This window comes from Adelges cooleyi, unplaced genomic scaffold (assembly GCF_023614345.1).
Source record: "Adelges cooleyi isolate 19-005CV unplaced genomic scaffold, UGA_ACOO_1.1 ACOO_flye_CR_arks_rails_tigmint_CR_PRNA_248, whole genome shotgun sequence".
NCBI lineage: Eukaryota > Metazoa > Arthropoda > Insecta > Hemiptera > Adelgidae > Adelges > Adelges cooleyi.
In genome coordinates, this window is record NW_026095913.1 from 782,661 (window position 1) to 803,540 (window position 20,880).

Consider the following 20,880-nt stretch of genomic DNA (forward strand, 5'->3'; position numbering starts at 1 on the left):
GAGTAAAAATAAAACAATAAATTGTATTGATAAAAATCATTAACATCTCTTAACTTGGGTGGACGAAAATTATTACACTGGACAGCCTATTATAGGTATGTGTTAATTTACCATGTACTAATCACCAGATTGTAATAATATTACTATTTACCTACATCCATCTCGAGAGGACGCTACCCATCCAAGTATAGTAAATAGTAGAAGATTAACGTACAGGCAGGCTCGGTTTAACACTATCGTAGCCCCTAGGCACTTTTTTTTTTTTATAAAATATCATAAACTAGTAACTACTATGTATTTATATTTTATATTCTTGTACACAATATAGAATATTATATAAATAATTGCTTACATATTTAATTACAAACGACATTATTAACTTCTTGTTATATATTATGCTAAATATAATATAGTAATATCTATATACCGATAAACAAGGGCGCCCGCAGGTATCAATGATTTCTTCGCATTCCTACACAGACTGTGTGTTATCTTATAATAATAATCATTTAAAAAACACAGCATTTTTAAACAAATTCGTAGTCCCAACATTTTCATAGGCACTAGGCACAGTGTCTGTGCGCTAATACGGTTAGGTCCTGTGTTTAGGCTAAACAGGGCTGGACCTAGCGCCTTAATTTTATATCGTATTACCGCGATGTCAAGTACCAGTGGCGTAACTACGAAATTTGCGCATCCCTGCAAAAACTGTTTAAGGGGCCTTTACACTAGTATTTATTAAGGCGCATTGTATAGGCAATTCTTCAATAAAACTTAACATAAAGCTAAAATTTGTAAATATATATGGGGCATTCTGAGTCAAACCACGCAGTCATCGGCCTGACCTCAAATTTTTAAAATTTTTTTTTTTTAAACTTCTTTTGGTCTAATGTAAGACTTTTATTTTTTTGAAATTTTCATCAATAATTTTTGCCCCAAAAATAGAGGGTTTTAAAGTTATTTTTCAAAAAAAATATATTTTGACCCGTTTTAAATTTCTGAAATTTTTATCATAAAATCAGAGACTTAAATAAAATCTTTTTGTCTAATAACAGGAGTGGGCCGAGATTTATTTCTATTTTTTTTTTGTTATTAGACAAAAATATTTGATTTAAGTCTCTGATTTTATGATAAAAATTTCAGAAATTTAAAACGGGTTTTCATACAATCTGTGGTATAGCTACTCGACTAATCTACGAGACTGCTGTATGATCATGCTCATAGTAGGTAAGAAGACATCTCTCAATTCAAATCTGTAATCTGTAATCTATTTTAAATAATTTTAATTTATAACAACGCAATAGTAGACAACCACACAAATATTTTCAGATGTTGCTTTAATTATTGTTAAAATAGAAAAATATACATAATTGGGTAAATGTCTCTTATGAGTTTTCATACGTACATTAAAACTAATTTTATATTGTACTACATAATTTTTACGTGTGTATAGTTGTGATAAATGATAATTACAGTTTTTATATAGTATTGCAACATGCAAATTATGAATTTAATTTAAAAACATATTATTACATCCCATTCAGGATCTGACGGTATACCATCGTAGACTTTTCCTATATAAATTGATAATTCCAATGGCTTTTACTCCTCCTGTTGCTCTTCAGCAATATCAAATAAATTCAAGATTTTCGATTTTACAAACTGCACATCCGATAGGTAATCCTTTCTCAAGTTCTAGAGGTTCCATAAATTTATATGGTTTATGACTATCCAACCAATATTTGTCTATAATGTAATACAATTTTTTTTTTTTAATTTTTTTTTTCTTCATGGTCTAATATTCTGATTTTCACAAATAAATTATAACTCTCTACTAAATGTTCATAGAATAATTTGGGTCATAAACTTGTTAAATTCATTAATATAAATATAAAAATAAAGAAACACGTTTAAATAATCGACCCTATGCATTACTTTGTTGCATGTTACGCTATTCTTGTGAATTAAATTGACCCATAACCACCTATGCGCCGAATCTTTTTGGAAAATATACAGATCTTCATAACAATGTCTTAGCATCGCTTTCGCATCCGCAATAAATTATTATTACTATTATTTATGCATAATATTTACAACATTTTCTTCATTTAATATCCAACTTATCTTCCTCGCTTTTAAAAACTCCACAAACATTAGACTCCCAGTTGAGTTTGGTAAGGTGATATCACATTGTCAATTTAAGATGTAAAAGTTGTTTTTACATCAAGTTATTTTTAAAACATAGTCACTTTTGACATGAGGCCGACGAATGTACATGTTCTTTGAAAAAATATTTAAATACAAAAATTCGAAAAGTATTTTACAATTTACTTGAAAGTTAATTTCCTTTTAGTCTTTACGGTTGATAATTATGGTTTTTATATCATATTACAGTAAAAATATAACATAGCAAATATAATTTCATTTTTTAAAATGTATAATGTTATTTAGCTATTTTTACCGACACTTATTTCAGAAGATAAACTTTTTTTGAGGACCTATGCAGTTTTAGTTGTACTGATGTACTTTTAAGTTTAAACTGCTAATTTTTTTAAAAGTAACTGGGTTTTATACCAAAAAAAAGAGTAGCGTTACTTCTATAAGATCATACGTATTGATAAATATGTACACATATTTTTTTATACATTTTAATTTCTAACTATTAATTGCTAAAAAAACAAAATATTGTTAAAGTAGGTTGGTAGTATTTCTATATTTTATGCGGCTAACTACTAACTACTAACTTAAGTATAACAATTATTGTTTATTTGTGTATATATAACTTTTTTTTTGTATTTGAGCATATTAAAAAAAATTTATCCTGAATTGTTTTTCTTTTTACATGAAATGTGTTTTATTATTAAAATAATAAAATTACTCAATAGTTTGCTATTTTAATGAACAAATACATTATTGTAAACATACGTAAAATAATAAATGCAATTGGAAAAAAATACTAAGTATAATATAAATATATTTTTATATTATACATAACTAGCGATTTTTAGTACGACGTAAAATTGAACAAGACTATTGTTACACATGATTATTTACAATACACACTAGTTTATTATATTAGGTATAACCAATGTACAACTTTTTACGATGTCACACACATTATATATGTATGGTATACATGTCACATAAACAATTTATCATACAGTTCACGAAACAGATTGTAATAATTTAACTAACAAAAAAAAAATATATATATATATATAAACTGATATTTATCTAAATTAAAATAACACCTACAGGTACTATTTTACACATTAACAACAAATTAAACATACAAAGATGATCACGCCCTTTGCTTTTTGGCAATTTAATTTTGGACGCAAACCTATATTAACTGTGCATTTGGTTACCGTATTTCATTATGCTAGTGAACTAACTGTATATTTAAATCAATGCTTCAATTTAAAAAAAAAAACGACCCAATTCATTTTAAATCATAATATACATGTTTCGTGCATATAAATCAACAAATTAGTTTAAAATTTAGACAAAATAACTGATTTAACAGAATAATGTTTTAATTAAATAAAAATAATATGCTTCTTGTTATAACTAAATAAATACACACATTTTCCAATTGTTGTCAAAAATATATAGAGTAAATACTAGCATGTTACATATTTCAATCAATTGTTACTTATATTATGGTTATTAAAAAAAAAAAAAGGAAGATAATTAAAATAGATATATTTAAATTAAGTATATGTGAATGCAAATAAATGAGTGAATATAATTTGTTGGAATTCTATGAATAATAGTTCAGTTGTTATGTTACTTCAGACCATAGCAGGTAACTCGATTCTTGCACGCTTTTTAGACGAGCCAGCCTGTTCTTCTGCGTTATCGGCTAATTCTCTTTTTTTGCCACCGTGCTAAACAAAAAAAATGGTTTTTTATTATTATATATTAATTACTTGTTGAGAACATAATTGCATAAGTAGACTAATAAATAATAAAATGAATTGAAAAAAAATATATACATTAGGTAATCTAGTCCTTGAAAAGTCGATTTTTTAATTTTAACCTCGACGCCCCCTAAAAGTTTCTAAATACAATAAAAATAAGATAAAAAAAATAATAATTCAAAAACTATTATCTTTAACCCTTGTCCCATAAGGGTTTAAGTTTAAATAGGATTTCGACACTTGTGCACAAATCAGTACATCATTTTTTTCCTACCCCTTAGTTTGAGCTGAAATTTTAATGATGTTATAGCTTAGATTTTGCTGAACACATACACTATACCCATAAGTTCACACTTGTCAAAATTGCTGATGAAAAAATAGATGTTTTTTGGTACTTTTTTCTGATAACTTTGTACTTAACTCGCTTAACAGATGGCAGAAGAAACGAATATAAATTTCATTGGCTCCGGAACGAACAACTTAACAAATGAATAGGTTTCATTTTTAAATAAACACCACAGTTATTATATTATGTTTAAAATTATACTTAAATAATTTGACATTGTATTAACAAAATATAAAAAGACATTATGCTGATATAAAATTTACCTTCTTGTCCCACTGATTGTGTAGGTATCGTAAGAGTAAATTTGACTTATCTGTAACAATTACTGTAAAAAAAAAAAATATATATATATACATAGGTATTAATAAAAAAACAAAACTTAGTTCTAACTTGAGGGAATTTATAATGCTATTACATTATTAAGTTTACATATTTTAAATATGTAAAATAAGAAATTGCTAATGCTACATATTATTATTTATTTTCTGTTGTATAATTTAAGAAAAAAAGCGAAAAAATAATTAAATTTAGATGCAAAATTTGGATACCCTATTGGGTACTTGTAATGATTAAAACGACGCTAAACTGGATATTAATGTCGGTTATGATATTTATGTAGTTTAAGTGAAAGTATAACTTATTAGTATAGCAATTACAAAAAAAAAAATAACTAGTAAAACCATGCTATTTCGGAATATTTTTGACCTAAATATCTTTTTTGAATCAACAATGATATTACATAAATTCGAAAACTGGCTTGTTGGGTGACAAGGATGTTTCTAAACAAATTTTCTATACGGGACAGGTCGACAGTATTTTGTCAGTTAAAACATAATAAAACTTTGATAAAACATGTATTTATAACAGTCTTAAATATATGAATACATTGAAATGGCACACACTTTGATCAGATGGTGAATCTTTCGTAGATATATAAACCGGTGCTCGCTTACTCCTTCCGTTGTCTGAATGAAATCTTGAAAAATTTCGAGCATCAAAGGATGGCAAACCATCCAAAAATTCTGCTATTGACTGTATGAAATGAAAAAAAAATTTTAGTTGATAATTCAACAGCGATTAAATACCACATGGAAAATAAACTCTTGGTTGAATACTATATTTTATATTTATCAATTAGTTTACATTAAAACATACCATTTTAAAACAGACGATCGAACCTAATTAATAATTATTCGGTGAGACGTATAATATTGGATAGGCAAAAATTAAATTGTTTTGTTAAATTTAGAAACTAGGTACCAGCTAAAAAAGCTTGATTGTTAAGTAACGAATAATTTTAAAACATTTTACACTAAAAAAATCGTTTATTTACTATTCCAAAATTACCAATACTTAAAAGTTAAAAATTAAAATGCCGAAATTAATTTTTGTAATGAATATCAACGATTAAATTGTGAAAGTTTAGAAAATAGTAAATACTGATTACTGAATAGCCAAGGAATAAGGATGGGCTGTTGTCAGAAAAATGATAAGGGCCAGGGGGGTACAAAACATGATAAACGCACAGTGCAATCAACCTAACTTCACAGTTCACTGTTATGTTTACACGAAATTATACTTAAAATATTTAAAAAATGAGTTAATTACAGTTAAATTAGTTTTTTTTAGTAAATTACTTTGATAAATGTTGTCTTTATTATTTATTTATTTTTCTTCATTATATAAATGTTCATAATGTCATAGCTATTCGAAGATATAGGGGTATTTTTATTTTTTTTATTCTTATATTTTAACATCAGTTTTAGAGTTTGCTAATAAATTAACTACCTATATACTGAACAATTTTGGGATTTTACTTGTGGGTTACAACTAAATTGTATTACTTATTATAAAAATGCCATGTGTTGGACCCAGTTTTTTTCACCCAATGAACATGCAATTATATGTTAGCTGTAGTCTGTGTATGTAATTTCAATACTTTATTTTTCAATTTCAATTATACTTTAGTAAATTAAATTAGGTAGTAGGTATCAAACATACTGTAGCACATACTTAAAAAATTATTAATTTAATATACGCTTAATCATTAATTCGTTTTAACGAATTGGAAGAGTACACACAATACTACACAATAATATTTATAAGTTATAACCTATAAGTACAGGCATATTAGTTTATAGCCTGTATGTATTGTGTGTACCTACGTAAACTTAAATTATATCAGCAATTTTATTTCAATTTTATTGTGTAGGTACCTATCCAAATAAACTTGATAATAATACTACAAGAAATTCTTTCATAATAATTATTAAAAACTCCATATTCATTTTTTAACTAAATAATAAGTATTTATTTATTTAATTAATAAATCAAACAATAGTAATACAATATCTGGTACATTTTTTTTATATTTACACTTACAGAAAACCATTTTTTTACAATAGGAACTTGCGTGTTAATTGTACAATAAATTAAGTTATTAAACTACGCCATCATTAAGTCATTTCTTTACAATATTAAGCAAAATATTCACATGCATACAATAATTTAATCAACTTCTTCTACAGTTGGCCCTCGAGACTGAGATCCTGGGAAACCACCTGCTCCTGGCATCTGAGCTCCACCTGCTTGTCCGCCGTGCATTTTCATCATTAACGCGGAACACTTTCCTTGCAGTTCCTTCAGTTTGTACTCATACTCCTCTTTATCAGCCAACTGATTGTTGTCCAGCCACTGTATCACGGAGTCGCATTCCTGTCTGACAGTGTTCTTTTCAGACTCGCCGAGTTTATCTCCGGCGTCATCCAAAGCTTGTTTAACGCCAAAAACGTAGCTTTCCAATTGGTTCTTAGCGGCGATCTTCACCCTTTGTTTTTCGTCTTCTTCTTTGTACTGCTCGGCCTCATTGAGCATACGATCGATTTCCGCTTGAGACAACCGGCCCTTGTCGTTTTTGATGACGATGTTCTTCGAACGTCCGGAGCTGTTGTCTTTGGCCGAAACGTTCAGAATACCATTAGCGTCCAAATCGAAAGTCACATCGATTTTTGGCACCCCTCTGGGCGCCGGAGGTATTCCGGTCAGGTCGAACGTTCCCAATAGGTTGTTGTCTTTGGTCATTGCTCTCTCACCTTCAAACACTTGAATGGTCACTGCCGGTTGGTTGTCCGCGTAAGTAGTGAACGTCTGGGTCTGCTTGCACGGAATGGTACTGTTCCTCTCCACGATCTTGGTCATAACGCCACCAGCCGTTTCAATTCCCAACGACAGCGGAGTGACGTCGACCAGCAAAACGTCTTGGATCGCAGAGCTGGTGTCCCCACCGAGAATGGCGGCCTGAACGGCGGCGCCGTACGCTACTGCTTCGTCAGGATTGATGGATAGGTTAAGAGACTTACCGCAGAAGTAGTTTTGTAACAGGTTCTGGATCTTGGGTATTCTGGTGGATCCACCGACCAACACCACGTCGTGTATGGCTCCCTTGTCTAGTTTAGCGTCGGCCAACGCTTTCTCCACGGGCTGAAGAGTAGACCTGAATAGATCCGCACACAGTTCTTCGAACCTCGCCCGAGACACTCTCGTGTAGAAATCGATACCTTCCATGAGGGCGTCGATTTCGATTGTCGCTTCCGAACTGGACGACAGTGTACGCTTGGCTCTTTCGGCAGCTGTTCTCAGGCGTCGCAGTGCTCTCGGATTACTCTTGACGTCCTTCTTGAATTTTCTCTTGAACTCTTCGGCCAAATGCGAAACCAGTCTGTTGTCAAAATCTTCGCCTCCCAGATGAGTGTCTCCGGCGGTGGATTTCACTTCAAATATCGAGCCCTCGTCGATTTGCAGCACTGACACGTCGAACGTGCCGCCGCCCAAGTCGAAAATCAGCACGTTCCGTTCTCCCTTCAAGTTCTTGTCTAGACCGTAAGCCAGAGCGGCCGCCGTCGGCTCGTTGATTATCCTCATGACGTTCAGGCCGGCGATGATACCGGCGTCCTTTGTGGCTTGCCGCTGGGAGTCGTTGAAATAAGCGGGCACCGTGATCACCGCGTCCGTAACGCTCTTACCCAAATAAGCTTCGGCGGTCTCTTTCATTTTGGTCAATACCATGGAACTGATCTCCTCCGGAGCGAACACCTTGCGTTCGCCTTTGAACTCCACTTGGATTTTCGGTTTGCCGCAATCGTTAATCACCTTGAAAGGCCAGTGCTTCATGTCCGCCTGGGTTTTCTCGTCGTCGAAACGCCGGCCGATCAGTCTCTTGGCGTCGAACACCGTGTTGTTCGGGTTCATGGCCACTTGGTTTTTGGCACCGTCGCCGATCAACCGTTCGGTGTCTGTGAACGCCACATAACTGGGGGTGGTCCTGTTGCCTTGGTCGTTGGCGATGATCTCCACTTTGCCGTTTTGCCACACTCCCACGCAGGAGTAGGTCGTTCCCAGATCAATGCCGATTGCTGTTTTTCCGACCATATTCGCGTTTGTCACACTACAGACGAAAAAGTCCTTGTTTGATTAAAAAATAACTTAGAGTTTAAAAAAAATAAACACGTAGATATCGCACGGATACGGGATAGCTCGTTGAAAATCAAACAGAAAAATTCGCGGTATGTGTTTGCGTATTGTGTATCGCTCGTTCTCGCACTGTAGTCGCTTTGAATTCAAACTGTCGATGGCCGGCCCGCCGTTTTCGTTTATATAGCCAATAGAATTTTCTAGAACGTTCGGTTACGTTCGAGCAGCGTCGACGCCGTCTTCCCTTCACCGCCAGTCCACCGACTCCACGAGTAGGGCAATAGAACATTCTCGATTCTCGGATTCTCGAATGTTCCACGGCTGTAGCATTTGACAATCATTATTATTTATATTACATTCTAAAATGAGAATTATAAAATTGTTTTTTTTGTTTAAGCCTGGCTATTTTATTTATGAATCCAGAATCTACCTAGTATACTTTTATCTTCAAAATAATGTAAAAAAAGTTGAAACAAAATTAAAAATTGAAAAAAGTATAGGTAGTAAACTGCTATTTTCTAATTATTAAAAAAAAAAAAAAATAGTTTCTTTAATTACTTTGTAATACAATAACCGTACACGGTTACAACTTTATCATAATAATTCCTAAATATTATAATTTATAATTTTTTTCTAGGATGAAGAAAATATTTTTTAAACATTTATTAGTAGGTTAAAATATTTCAAAAATACTATAGTTTTATTTTATTTGTATTTGTAATTTATGAAATAAAGTACCTATACAAAATAAGAATAAAATATACTCTTGCTGAGTACCTTAAGCCAACAATTAAATATTTTCCTAAACTAAAAAAACGTGGTTGGTCTCGAAAAAAATGGGTCATCTACATTTTGGTGCAACAAAGAATCAAATTGAACTATTATTCATAAAGATATTTTAAAACTTATTTTTCCCATCCATTGTAGTAAATGGGAAAAATAATTTTTAATTGTTTGTCCTAAACAAAGTGCATTTATTACTTTACTCCACCAAGTTGTTTAACTGTTTGATTTTAATCAATTATTTTTAACAAATTAAATTTTAAAAAAAATAATAATAATAATAAAATGATCTAATTTTCAAAAATACACATAAAAACATTTGTTTTAAATCATTTTATTTTTAGTACGTTTTCGGTTTTACATACCTATATGGAAAACAATGTACTTAGGTACACCTATAATTACCGTCAATTAACCAATAAGTACACACTAAATAATTGTGTAATTTAAAAATAATATACTTTAAGGAGTAGTCCCTTAACTTATTTTTGACTTCCTCTGCCTCCTTAACATGAATAGGTAGCCCTTCCAAAAATTCGCTACCTACGACAAATAAAAGCCTAAAGCATCTATGCTGTATGCATAGAAGACGATGTATAAAAGGCCATTTCAGCCATTATCTGAATTAAATTATACCTATCGAGTATATGTTCACAAATTTACTCATGTTATTAAAACAAAAAAAATAAACAATTCTTGAAAATTTCAGAACTAAAATTTTTGAATTCCGTCACAAGTCCTTTATTATAGTTCCTTCATAGAAAATGGTTGACTTTTAACTGATGTAATCATAAATAATAAACACTTAAATTTTTTAATTGTTTTTATCTACACATGTAAAACAACATATTAGTATCCTTGTCTATTACAAAACAGTGCCTACATTATTTGGTTTTTATTATTTTGAAAGACCAAACATTTATTTTTTTGGCCTACGCTATTATACATTAATTGGATACAAAATACATAGGTGGGATCATTGACAACATTTAATATATCTTTTTTTTGTGTTTGATATTTCGTAAAATTAAAATAATATATAAATTATTATAGATTATCTGATGTTCATCAGCAAGTAGGCTGTGGTCTTAAATATTTTCAGAAAAAAATCATGGTCTTATTCTTTTAGGTGTCTTGTCATAAAAATAATAACAATCTAAAGTATCAGTGACCCACAAAAGAAAAAGTGAATTTTCACTATCTGATTGCTGTTTATCTATTTTACTCTACTATCAAATTAATTTAATAACTTAACAATGTATTACATAAGTTTAACTTGAATTATAACACTATATTAAGATAGTATTAATTTCATAAATTTTATTTTATAAATTGCTAGCAAATGTATAATAAACAATTTTAAAGAAAATAAATATGTTTCTTGGAGAAATTGAAAAAAAAAAAATACAAAAAAATCTCATAAAAACAATTAAAATAGAGGATATTCAAGCGTAGTAGTTCAAGTTTGACTTCTTCTTTGCTTGAACTTCCATAATAGCATCCATAAAATCTTCATGAGTTACAGTAGACGCACCTCGTCTTAAAGCGATCATACCCTAAAATATTGAGATAAACATTAATGTCATCTTAACTATTGTTAAAACTACTATGCAAGTTTAAGATACTCACAGCTTCTACACAAACGGCTTTGCACTGCGCTCCATTGAAGTCATCAGTTGATCTGGAAAGTTCTTCGAAATTCACATCAAATTTATTCATTTTTCGTGAATGAATTTGCATAATCCTGGCTCTTGCTTCTTGGTTGGGATGCGGGAACTCGATTTTCCTATCTAATCTTCCAGACCTCAACAACGCTGGATCCAAAATATCCACTCTGTTAGTGGCCGCAATCACTTTAATATCAGCGGTCGAACTGAATCCATCCAGCTGGTTGAGCAGCTCTAACATGGTTCTTTGCACTTCTCGATCTCCGGCTTTTTCAGAGTCGAAACGCTTAGTACCGATAGCATCCAATTCGTCGATAAATATAACTGCAGGTGCTTTTTCTTTGGCGAGAGCGAATGCATCACGCACAAGTTTTGCACCATCCCCGATAAACATTTGTACCAACTGCGGACCGGCGAGTTTTAAAAACGTTGATTTGGTCTGAGCAGCACAAGCACGAGCCAAGAGAGTTTTTCCGGTACCGGGAGGTCCGTATAGTAGTACTCCTTTTGGGGGTTGAATACCCAGGTTAAGGAATTTTTCCTTGTGAGTCATGGGTAATACTACGGCTTCTATGAGCTAAAATTTGAATTAAAGTAATCAATTATCAAATATATGAACATACAAAAAAATTAATATTTAATATTACTTCTTGAATTTGTTTATCTAATCCACCAATATCTACATATTGTTCAGTCGGTCTCTCGTCAACTTCCATTGCTTTAACACGAGCATCGTACTCAGCTGGTAAGGTCTCTAAAACGAGATACGAATCTTTGTTTACACCAACCAGATCACCAGGTTTTAACTGTTCTGGATCCACAAGACCAATAACTGGGAGAAAATAAGTCTAAAAAAGTGATAAAAATACAAAATTAATCAAATATAACAACAATAGATGCAAAATAAAAACATAATTTTTAAGTAATTACTAATTTGAGTGATATAATTTTCTTAAAAATGTAGAATTGCATACTTCAGTTTTTGTTAATCTATAATTAAATAGTTATGAAAAAGTCCATAACCTTAATTAAATGTTAAAACTTAAATCTTTTTTTAATCAAGGGACAAATTTTACACAGATTTTATTTAAAAAATGTAAAACTTATACTTTTAACTTTTTTCTAAAAAAAATAAAAATTGACGTTTGAAATGAACTTATGTTAAACCTTATAATAAATCAATTTAACTAAGTTTTTAATGTAACTAAAATATATTAATCTTAATATTATCGAACCATCTATTATTTTACATTATTTACTCTTTACACCCATAACCGTCATTAGTACACTTTAATCTCACCTTGAGTCAGAAACACATTACAGGAATGGAAAAAGTTACTATATCTGTAATGCTCTTTTTAGGGTCTATCAACATTTTAAGAAAAAATATGTAATAACAAATCAAGTTGTTTTTTTTAACTGTATAAAATATGATAGTACTATAGAATATAAACACCCATTTACTTGTCTGGTGGACGTCTTAATGACGGCGCATTTTCCTTTTCGCTGACTGTCTAAATCCACAACCGCACCATCTTCTTCTGTGTCTTGAGGGTCCACATCTAACAACTCGATAACATTTGATACCAAATAAGGTAAAGTTTTGTTGACTTTTATTTTTTCTGTATTTTCTTTAATCTTGTCGGTCTGTGACTGTAATTCGTGAGATATACGCATCACATCGCTCTTCATTACTTTAATATCATTTTCGAGCAGGCGTGTACGAGACGTGATTTCTTCATTGGACATGAGAAGTATTTCTTCGTCCACTCGATCCTATTAATATGCAATTTTATAATGATAAATAACTCACGAAAAACGCCAAAACAAATACTTACAGTGTCTTCCCAGACTGAAGGATCTTCCAAAGTTTTACTAGTTCCTTCTTCAGTCATTGTGATTGTTTGGTCTATTTTTTTAAATAAAATAAAAGTACGATTACGTCTTATGGCTATTTAAAACGACACTACGAAATATATTGTGAAGAGTGAAGACTGAACTCTGAAGACAATAATATTTTTTTGGATGATTGTTGATTTTCTGATATCACTGAGTCATTTTACTGTTCTAACCTTAAAACACTATTATCTATGGTGGCGACCAGTGTTGCCATTTTGCCGGAATAAAGACATACATATATATATATATCGGATTCATTGTTTTTTATTTTATCATGATCTAAATATTGACGTGTATGAAGTTAGTCATTAACGGGCCAGCTATATTTTGATAACTGAATGTGTCATGGCGTTGGTGTATGTTGTGCTACCTATCCATTCAAATAATACGGAGTATCATATTATTACTATAATAAAATATTATTAATAAAAAAAAAAAAATTATGATATGTAACTAACAACATCCAAATACCAAATACCTTCACTAAAATATAGCCTTGATTACGATTGGCTAATCATATAATTCGTTTTAAAATCATATATTAAATTATTATTATTATTATTATTATTTATTTAAGCTTTGGGTACCGGCCAAGTTTTCCGTCAAAAACTACCCATTTAACTTCAATCGGTCCGATCATTGTATTGAAGCGTTAAGACTTCTGAAAACAGATTTGAATTTGGCATGAAGTCTACCCGAGATCGGTCGGAATATTTTTTCAATTTTTTTATTTTAACCCTTTCCAAATTTCATTTTAAAATTTGGAATTTTATATAATGTTCAAACGTTGTTTATACATAGAAGGAATAAGATATCAAAAAAGTACTCAGACCGATCTCAAGTAGACTTCATGACGAATTTAAATCTGTTTTCAGATTACTTATCGAATCACTTGTTCAGCCTTTGCGATGGAACAAAAAATGTATATTATATTAACTAAAATGGCTTTTATTTATAGACAAAATGATTTAAATTAAGAATAACACCATGAAGCTTATTCAAATTAATCGGTTAATTAATTGACACGATCAAAATTTATTAAAACCACTTTTTTCTTAAATATTGTTTATACAAAACTCCTTAAAATTGGCCGGTACCCAACTGCCTTAACCCATTACATTCTAGTAAAAGAAAACAAAATATGTACATATTTATTTAAAAAATGAAATGCAAAAATACATTGTAATTCATTTGTGCACATAGGCCTGTATTAAAGTACAAAATTATACGTAACATAATATAGTGTAATCAAAACATTTTTATAAATGACAAAGGCGATTCAAACAGATTCGATTAACTGCTTGGAATAAAAAAAGATTTAATGAGTGATAAAAAATATAAATTAAACGAAATCAATATTTGACTCACATAATTCAGACAAAAATTAAATAATTCAAATAAAATACATAAAAACATATTTCTAGTATTGAGGATAAATAGTTTTAAACAAGTGTTAAATGTATTATATTTTATTACATTTTCCCAAAAATAAAGTTACTTGCATACAACTTTATAATAATTTAATGAATTATGTCTTACAAATACATAAATTGTTGCCTATTTTTAGATAGATTGGGGTGAGAGATATGTTGTGTTCACAACGATCAAATTATGACTGAAAAATAAATTCAATGTAATTTAACAGGTCATATTTCCTATGAATTGTTTAATGCCAGATATTATGAAATCACTAAAATATAAGCCAGAAACTTGATATGTTTACTAGCCACCTTAGATACTAGCTTGTTAATATACTAGTTCATTATCTATAATTCCACCACTACTCTAAATTTATTCGATACTTCAACGAGACATGAAAGTGCTCTTTCGTGGTTGCAGACTCGGCTAAAAAACTTTTTTTTTAAAATCGCTGTCAAGGATGCTGTGATAGTCCGAAAAATAATTTAACTACTAAAAAAGAGTCCTAACTACTGAACTCATAGTTACACATCACAGTTTAATCTTTAAGTTAAGATTTTGTAAAAAAACTGCTTTACTCCTTAAAAATGGGCGGTGTGGCGTCCTCTTAACCGTCACGGCGGTCGGTTAAATATACTCTAGTAACTAGTTATTGTTTTGTCAATAATTATTTTATATTTTAATTAACAGATTTAATTTTTATGTATACATTAATGATATTGTCATGATATAAATATCAAGTATGCTTTGCATCTGCAACTGTTACAGGAAAATAATTATACATACATACTTATATAATATTATATTATATATTTTTTATAAGTGCAATGAGAGTATAATATGTGCTACCCCTTAGAATAATACGGTATTGGCGGCACAACATACACCAACGCCAAGACACTTTCTGTTATCAAAATATTGCTGGCCCATTTATGGCAGCTAACTTCATACACGTTCTAAATTGTTGATACTTGATAGACGGCAGTCGCCACTCTTTTCTAAAAATTGAAATTAGAAGATAAAATTTAATAGTAAAAATTAAAAATGTTTATTGTTTAGTTAAAAGGAAAATTTGTGGACTCACGTCTCAGAGTCAATTTTTGTGCCGATTCTTTATGTATAAATAGTAGATTGATATTTGTATATTTCGATATAATGCTACCAGGAAGAGGAGTAGGTTGTTTGCCAGGTATTTATAATGAGTTTAGTTTTTCGACTTGTGTTCCACCTAGTTAAATTGTATTGTATTTAATACATTTCCTTCACGATGTTTGTTGAAGATAACCCTTTGGGCGTATCGTGGCATGACACCAACTGGATTCCAATATTGAATTCCAACAATGTCTTGGACTATTTTTCTGAACGAAGTAATCCTTTTTACGATCGAAGTTGCAACAATGAAGCAATTAAAATGCAGCGGCTTAGTATGGATAATTTAAGGTAAGATTTAGGCATTTTTTATTAACTTTTGTTTATTTTTTTTTTTATATATAACTAATTTTGCTGCTCTTAAAGTCTTACTTGGTGTCAAATTAAGGTTATTTAAATATATTTTCAGCAATATGGTCGGGTTAGAATATTGTCTTCTTCACGTACAAGAGCCAATTTTGTATGTTGTACGCAAACAGCATAGACATTCTCCGACTCATTCTATACCTATTGCTGATTATTATATTATTGCCGGAACAGTATATCAAGCTCCAGATCTCATGTCATTCATTAACTCTCATATGGTGAGTGAATGTGTAATTTTTAGTTCGTTCAACATAGTCAAATGTACTATTATAAAACTATACATAAATATCTTGTATCTTCACATGTTTAGATGTCATCTGCATATCATTTAGAAACTGCTTTTGAAGAACTAAATTCATTGGCTAGGTTTCATCCGTCAAAGGGTTATTCTTGGGAAAACCGTAGACCTGGGACTAGTGCAGTTACTGCTCCTCCGCCGTCTCCGGTAAAAGCTTCTGGCAAAAGAGACGTCGAAGAAACAAGTTCCCAATTCCAAAGGCTGAGAGTGGATATGTTATTGGTTGAGTTAACTAGAAAATTTCCCTTGCCATTACCTCAAGCACTTGCACCGGCACCATCAAATAATGCAAATATACCTAACCCACCAATGGGTAAATATTTTCTTTTATTTCTTAATTCTTCTTCTTTAGCTTACAATAAAGATTATATTTATTAAAAACAAAAATAGTACCTATAAATCATTCCAACAATAATTATTCATATTATTTAGTTTGAATTTCATTCGTTTTAATTTAAAAGTATTATGCCAAAATAAACTAACGCGTTTGCATTTATTTTTTGAGAATATTCGATAAAGTAAAATATAAATAAGTGTTACCTGTATGCTTGCAGATGTTACTATCAACTATAATATTTACAATTTAGTATACAAATATCACATATAATAAAGAATTATTTAAAATTATTATCTTAAATTATAATATATAGAAATATTTCAAAAATTATGTGAGATATCGATAATACTTATGCAAATAATAATGGTCTCAGGGAGAAAAGCTTTAGTTTTTTTTTGCGGTTATTAATAGTACTGGCATACCAATTGTTTACCCATACATAAATATTTTTTAATTTGGATAATGGTAAATAAAATTTGAATTTTTTTTCTTCATAAACTTCATAAACATATTTCTGACTGATTGGGTTAATGTTCCAAAATATTTGTTAAAATATTATTAAAACTTTAATTTATTAATACATTTTTTCCAAACACACAAATAAGTTGAGCTAAACTTATTACTTAACTTGAGTTTTTAATGAAGCTAAAATATACTACTTTTCTTAAGGCAAACAAAACGTATTAGTTTTCATAGTGGGCGTCGAGGTAACATTTTTATTTTAATATAACTATAACATATTGTTGTAATTAGAATTATTTACCAATAACATATAATGTAGTCATTTTTTCAGATACACAATAGAGTTTAATCAATTTGTTATGACTGACTTTAATAAATGAAATTAATTCTATCCAATTTTAAACTAAGATATTCATTATTAGTAAAAATGTTAATTAAAATTACACTATTACAGGTGATGTAAATAAAGTAGAAGTGAAAAAAGAAATAAAACAAGAAAATGTACAAGACGTTAATGTAAAACAAGAATTTTCAACTACCAATTCTTTATCTCCACCTATGAGGCCACCTCCAGAAAAAAAATTCAAGCCTGCGTGATAGATCATTATTTTTGATTTTTATATTTATTTATAATTAAGCATTGAGTACTTTTTCAACTAGCTCGCTTAGACATTTTAATTTAAAAATTAATTATATATGTATATATAATTTCTAAAATTTTATTAGAGTTTTAAAAGTTAAGTTTTAAAATATAAAAAAAAAAAAATGTTTGTATTTTAATTATTTATAATAAGTAGTAATTTTTTTATGTGCTTATGTTAAGCGTAATAAATATTAAGGGGATTGCATGCAGACTGCTTTTAAGGAGTTTTGCGTAGGCAATATTTAAGAAAAAAAGAGGTTTTAATAAATTTCGACCCTGTCAATTAATTTACTGTTTAATTTGTATAAGCTTCAAGGTATTATTTTTAATTTAAATAATTGCCTCTATGAATAAAAGCTATTTTAGTTTATTTTAGACCAAAAAGCCAGACAAAATTTCAACTACATAGGATATGGTACAATTTCAATTTTGTAAAAAGATTCGAGTTCTTTGGTCGAAATTTTGGCTTTTTGTTCTAAAACAGCAAGAAAACAGACATATGCAATCCTCCTTTAGTAAAGTAACATATTTTTTTTAAAATGATCTGAGAAAGTAATTTGTTTGATACTGATTCAAATTTGCTTTAATCTAAATTATTTTTAAATACCAAATCAGCCATCATAACGCAAGCTGCGACTGATCATTTGCTTATCGAAAAAAAAAATATTGTTAATATTTCAATTGTAGCTTTTAAATATTTTCTATAGAAAATTATACATAATTGACCCGAATCTAAAATGAATTTACACAGACTGGTTGTATTAAATATTTTATTTCCTTTATGTAAGGAAAAGCAGGAGACTTTCTTACACTATTTGCAAAATTTAACGAGTGCATGTATATATTGTATGGTGGTAGTTAATGGTTACCTTATGGAGGACCAGTCAACATCAATTATTTAATTAAATCTTGATAGTTTCAATTTGTTTTATGTTAAATTAAATATTATTAAAATATTACTATTAAATTAATACTAGATTTCTGAAATAAAATTGTGTAAATGATATTTATATATTATATCTATTTTAGACCATATTTTAAAACGTCTGAAGTTTTCAAAGAACGCGTCGACTTGAGATTTTCTTTCATTAAGTTCAAAGTTGCCAATAATGATAAAAACAATCTGTAGTATTTAACCTTTTTTTTTTTAAGTCCGATCACTCTAGGTGGCCATTCTTATTTATTACCGTAATTCGGCACCAGTGCCTTAATTTTACTATTAAAAATAAAATGCATAATTTTGTCTTTTGTTGATCATTTTTTTTTTAAATTCAACACAGTTATAATAAATATTAGACAAAAGTCATATCGAACCAACAACGTTGGGTACCTTATTAATTCTTATATAATATTACCTATGTACTCGAAAAAAAAAACACCATTTCTTAATAATTAATAAATAATTTAGTAGGCGGATATACTTAATAAAAATTCTTCAAAAGGTTATTTTATATAGGTAATATTCTTATTCATAATATTATAATGTGTGTGTATGACACTAAAGCCAGAGGCGGATTGGTCAAGGAAGTCTGGGAGATATTTTAGTACTCTAGACCGTTATAAACTTAAGGTGGGTATATTGTCCGCCTCTGACTAAAGCAATGATATTTTTACATAAGTACAATATAGGGCATTCGATACATATTATATTCATACAATACTAAAAACGCATACATGAGGGGGGGAGGAGAGGTAAGACTATATTAGGTATGCTATGGTATATTGCGTTTTTAGTTTTACCGTTAACTCACAACATTTCGTAAAAAATAAAATAAAAATTATAACAATTAAAAAAAAGGCATGATATTAAGAGTGTAAATAATAATTAATGTTTTGATAATGCGTTATTGTCGTTCAATGCCCTAAGACGCATTGTGGTGGCCGATGGGGTAGTCAAAGGATACTAAACTCAGTTATATATTTAGCCCCTCTAAAAAAAAGATAGTAGCTCTTTTTAATTTGGAAAGTGAGGAAATATTTCTTGTAGACATTTTTTGATCAACTAGGTAAAGTTTTTTTTAAACGGGTTATTTTAAAGTAGGTAACTCGTTACTCGTGTTACTGCGAATCAAAACTGTACTTTCGAAGGAAAACAGTAATAAATTTAAAAGTACTAATTCCTCAAACCTTTCAAATTTGTTGAAAATATTTTTTTATACATTTTCTTATATTGAGCAACCACATAATATTTAAAAAACGAAAAATGCCGAATAAAGGATGTATAGCGCACTTAGACGAACCAATCGTATACCGTTACAATATTTACAGTCTTCGAAAAACGAATATAATATAATAATATATTATGGATACATTTATAAATTACATATCATCCTCATAATAATTAATAATCATACGTATATAATAGCCAATAGGTATATATATATATATATATATATACATATGATATCAAATATAAATTAATATACAAATAAATTAAATTGTCTCCGTGACTTCCGAATTTGTTGGAACCGACGAATTACTAGTACAACTGTGTGGCTGCTGATCGTGTGACTAAAACATATGGTCTGAAAAACAAAAATCAATTTATCAGTTAAGTATAGGAATAACTAAACAATCCAGAACCATACAAATTACGGACAAAATATTTCATCAAAAAGATTCGGGATTCTGACATCTTAAAAACTTAAGTACCTAAAACCTTTATCCAAAATACAGTATAATTATTTCCGTACGGTCATTTAATTATACAAATTGTTTTTCAAAATAAACCAACTGATGACTTAAGATGCGTCTTATTAAATGAGAAAAATAAATTTTGTATAATTTACTTATTTAATGAGTTAGGCTGATGGGTATCTACTGTTGTACGCGATTTGTATACATTCTCTAAAATTAAGAGCACAACGAAAAGATGGAATTGTATAGGGTTTACTTTTAAACGGTTCAGTTATATATTTTATATTAAATACCAATTATTTTGATTGCAACTATCATGTTTAGGTGTATAATGTGAAATATTTAGATTTACTTACATGCGCATGATATATTTTTTCATTCAAAAAAATTGAGGATCTGCCGAATAAGGTTTGAATTGTTCTTTTGAAAAACGCCATTTGTCCGAATCGCCTATAATTATAAGACACATAAATAATAATTT

The 20,880-nt window shown here is 29.6% G+C and overlaps 6 protein-coding genes across 7 annotated transcripts in view; 2 read left to right on the forward strand and 4 right to left on the reverse strand.

Moving 5' to 3' along the window:
• LOC126837403 (trans-1,2-dihydrobenzene-1,2-diol dehydrogenase-like) overlaps nt 1-20,880 on the forward strand; it is a 284,532-nt gene that overhangs the window by 103,505 nt on the left and 160,147 nt on the right. The gene's annotated exons all lie outside the window — the stretch shown is intronic.
• On the reverse strand, nt 3,691-5,702 carry LOC126837409 (DET1- and DDB1-associated protein 1). Its single transcript, XM_050571322.1, has 4 exons — nt 5,425-5,702; nt 5,172-5,301; nt 4,533-4,594; nt 3,691-3,890 (listed from the first exon to the last, which is right to left on the reverse strand). Exons 1-4 carry the CDS (start codon nt 5,425-5,427, stop codon nt 3,795-3,797), a joined length of 291 nt encoding a protein of 96 aa, XP_050427279.1. The 5' UTR covers nt 5,428-5,702; the 3' UTR covers nt 3,691-3,794.
• On the reverse strand, nt 6,558-8,904 carry LOC126837400 (heat shock protein 68-like). Its single transcript, XM_050571308.1, has one exon. The coding sequence runs from the start codon at nt 8,695-8,697 to the stop codon at nt 6,778-6,780; it is 1,920 nt and encodes a 639-aa protein (XP_050427265.1). The 5' UTR covers nt 8,698-8,904; the 3' UTR covers nt 6,558-6,777.
• LOC126837401 (26S proteasome regulatory subunit 6A-B) lies at nt 10,817-13,236 on the reverse strand. The gene is made up of 5 exons (XM_050571309.1): nt 13,028-13,236; nt 12,654-12,965; nt 11,837-12,037; nt 11,152-11,766; nt 10,817-11,078 (listed from the first exon to the last, which is right to left on the reverse strand). The coding sequence occupies exons 1-5, from the start codon at nt 13,082-13,084 to the stop codon at nt 10,968-10,970; spliced, it is 1,296 nt and encodes a 431-aa protein (XP_050427266.1). The 5' UTR covers nt 13,085-13,236; the 3' UTR covers nt 10,817-10,967.
• Nucleotides 15,488-18,759, forward strand: LOC126837407 (mediator of RNA polymerase II transcription subunit 6). The gene is made up of 5 exons (XM_050571320.1): nt 15,488-15,696; nt 15,788-15,947; nt 16,066-16,240; nt 16,333-16,633; nt 17,574-18,759. The coding sequence occupies exons 1-5, from the start codon at nt 15,663-15,665 to the stop codon at nt 17,714-17,716; spliced, it is 813 nt and encodes a 270-aa protein (XP_050427277.1). The 5' UTR covers nt 15,488-15,662; the 3' UTR covers nt 17,717-18,759.
• The window catches only part of LOC126837404 (homeobox protein orthopedia-like), a 29,243-nt gene continuing 27,507 nt past the window's right edge, over nt 19,145-20,880 (reverse strand). For both annotated transcript variants that reach the window (XM_050571317.1, XM_050571316.1), the window contains 2 exons: nt 20,756-20,849; nt 19,145-20,287 (listed from right to left, as the gene is read on the reverse strand). In XM_050571317.1, the coding sequence (XP_050427274.1) occupies nt 20,779-20,849 (71 nt within the window). In that variant the 3' untranslated portion in view covers nt 19,145-20,287; nt 20,756-20,778. The remainder of the gene's footprint in view (nt 20,288-20,755; nt 20,850-20,880) is intronic.

Bases quoted from the DNA above. Each gene is read 5' to 3' on its own strand.
- LOC126837409 (XM_050571322.1), bottom strand. The intron at 4,595-5,171 runs GTGTGTGCCATT...TTTTTTTTACAG, and splicing joins AGATTCACCATCTGATCAAA to TAATTGTTACAGATAAGTCA. The intron at 3,891-4,532 runs GTAAATTTTATA...TTTTTTGTTTAG, and splicing joins ACAATCAGTGGGACAAGAAG to CACGGTGGCAAAAAAAGAGA.
- LOC126837400 (XM_050571308.1), bottom strand. From the start codon at position 8,697: ATGGTCGGAAAAACAGCAATCGGCATTGATCTGGGAACGACCTACTCC.
- LOC126837401 (XM_050571309.1), bottom strand. From the start codon at position 13,084: ATGACTGAAGAAGGAACTAGTAAAACTTTGGAAGATCCTTCAGTCTGG. The intron at 12,966-13,027 runs GTAAGTATTTGT...GCATATTAATAG, and splicing joins CTTCAGTCTGGGAAGACACT to GATCGAGTGGACGAAGAAAT. The intron at 11,079-11,151 runs GTGAGTATCTTA...TCAATATTTTAG, and splicing joins AAGCCGTTTGTGTAGAAGCT to GGTATGATCGCTTTAAGACG.
- LOC126837407 (XM_050571320.1), top strand. From the start codon at position 15,663: ATGCTACCAGGAAGAGGAGTAGGTTGTTTGCCAG. The intron at 16,241-16,332 runs GTGAGTGAATGT...TCACATGTTTAG, and splicing joins CATTCATTAACTCTCATATG to ATGTCATCTGCATATCATTT. The intron at 16,634-17,573 runs GTAAATATTTTC...ACACTATTACAG, and splicing joins TATACCTAACCCACCAATGG to GTGATGTAAATAAAGTAGAA.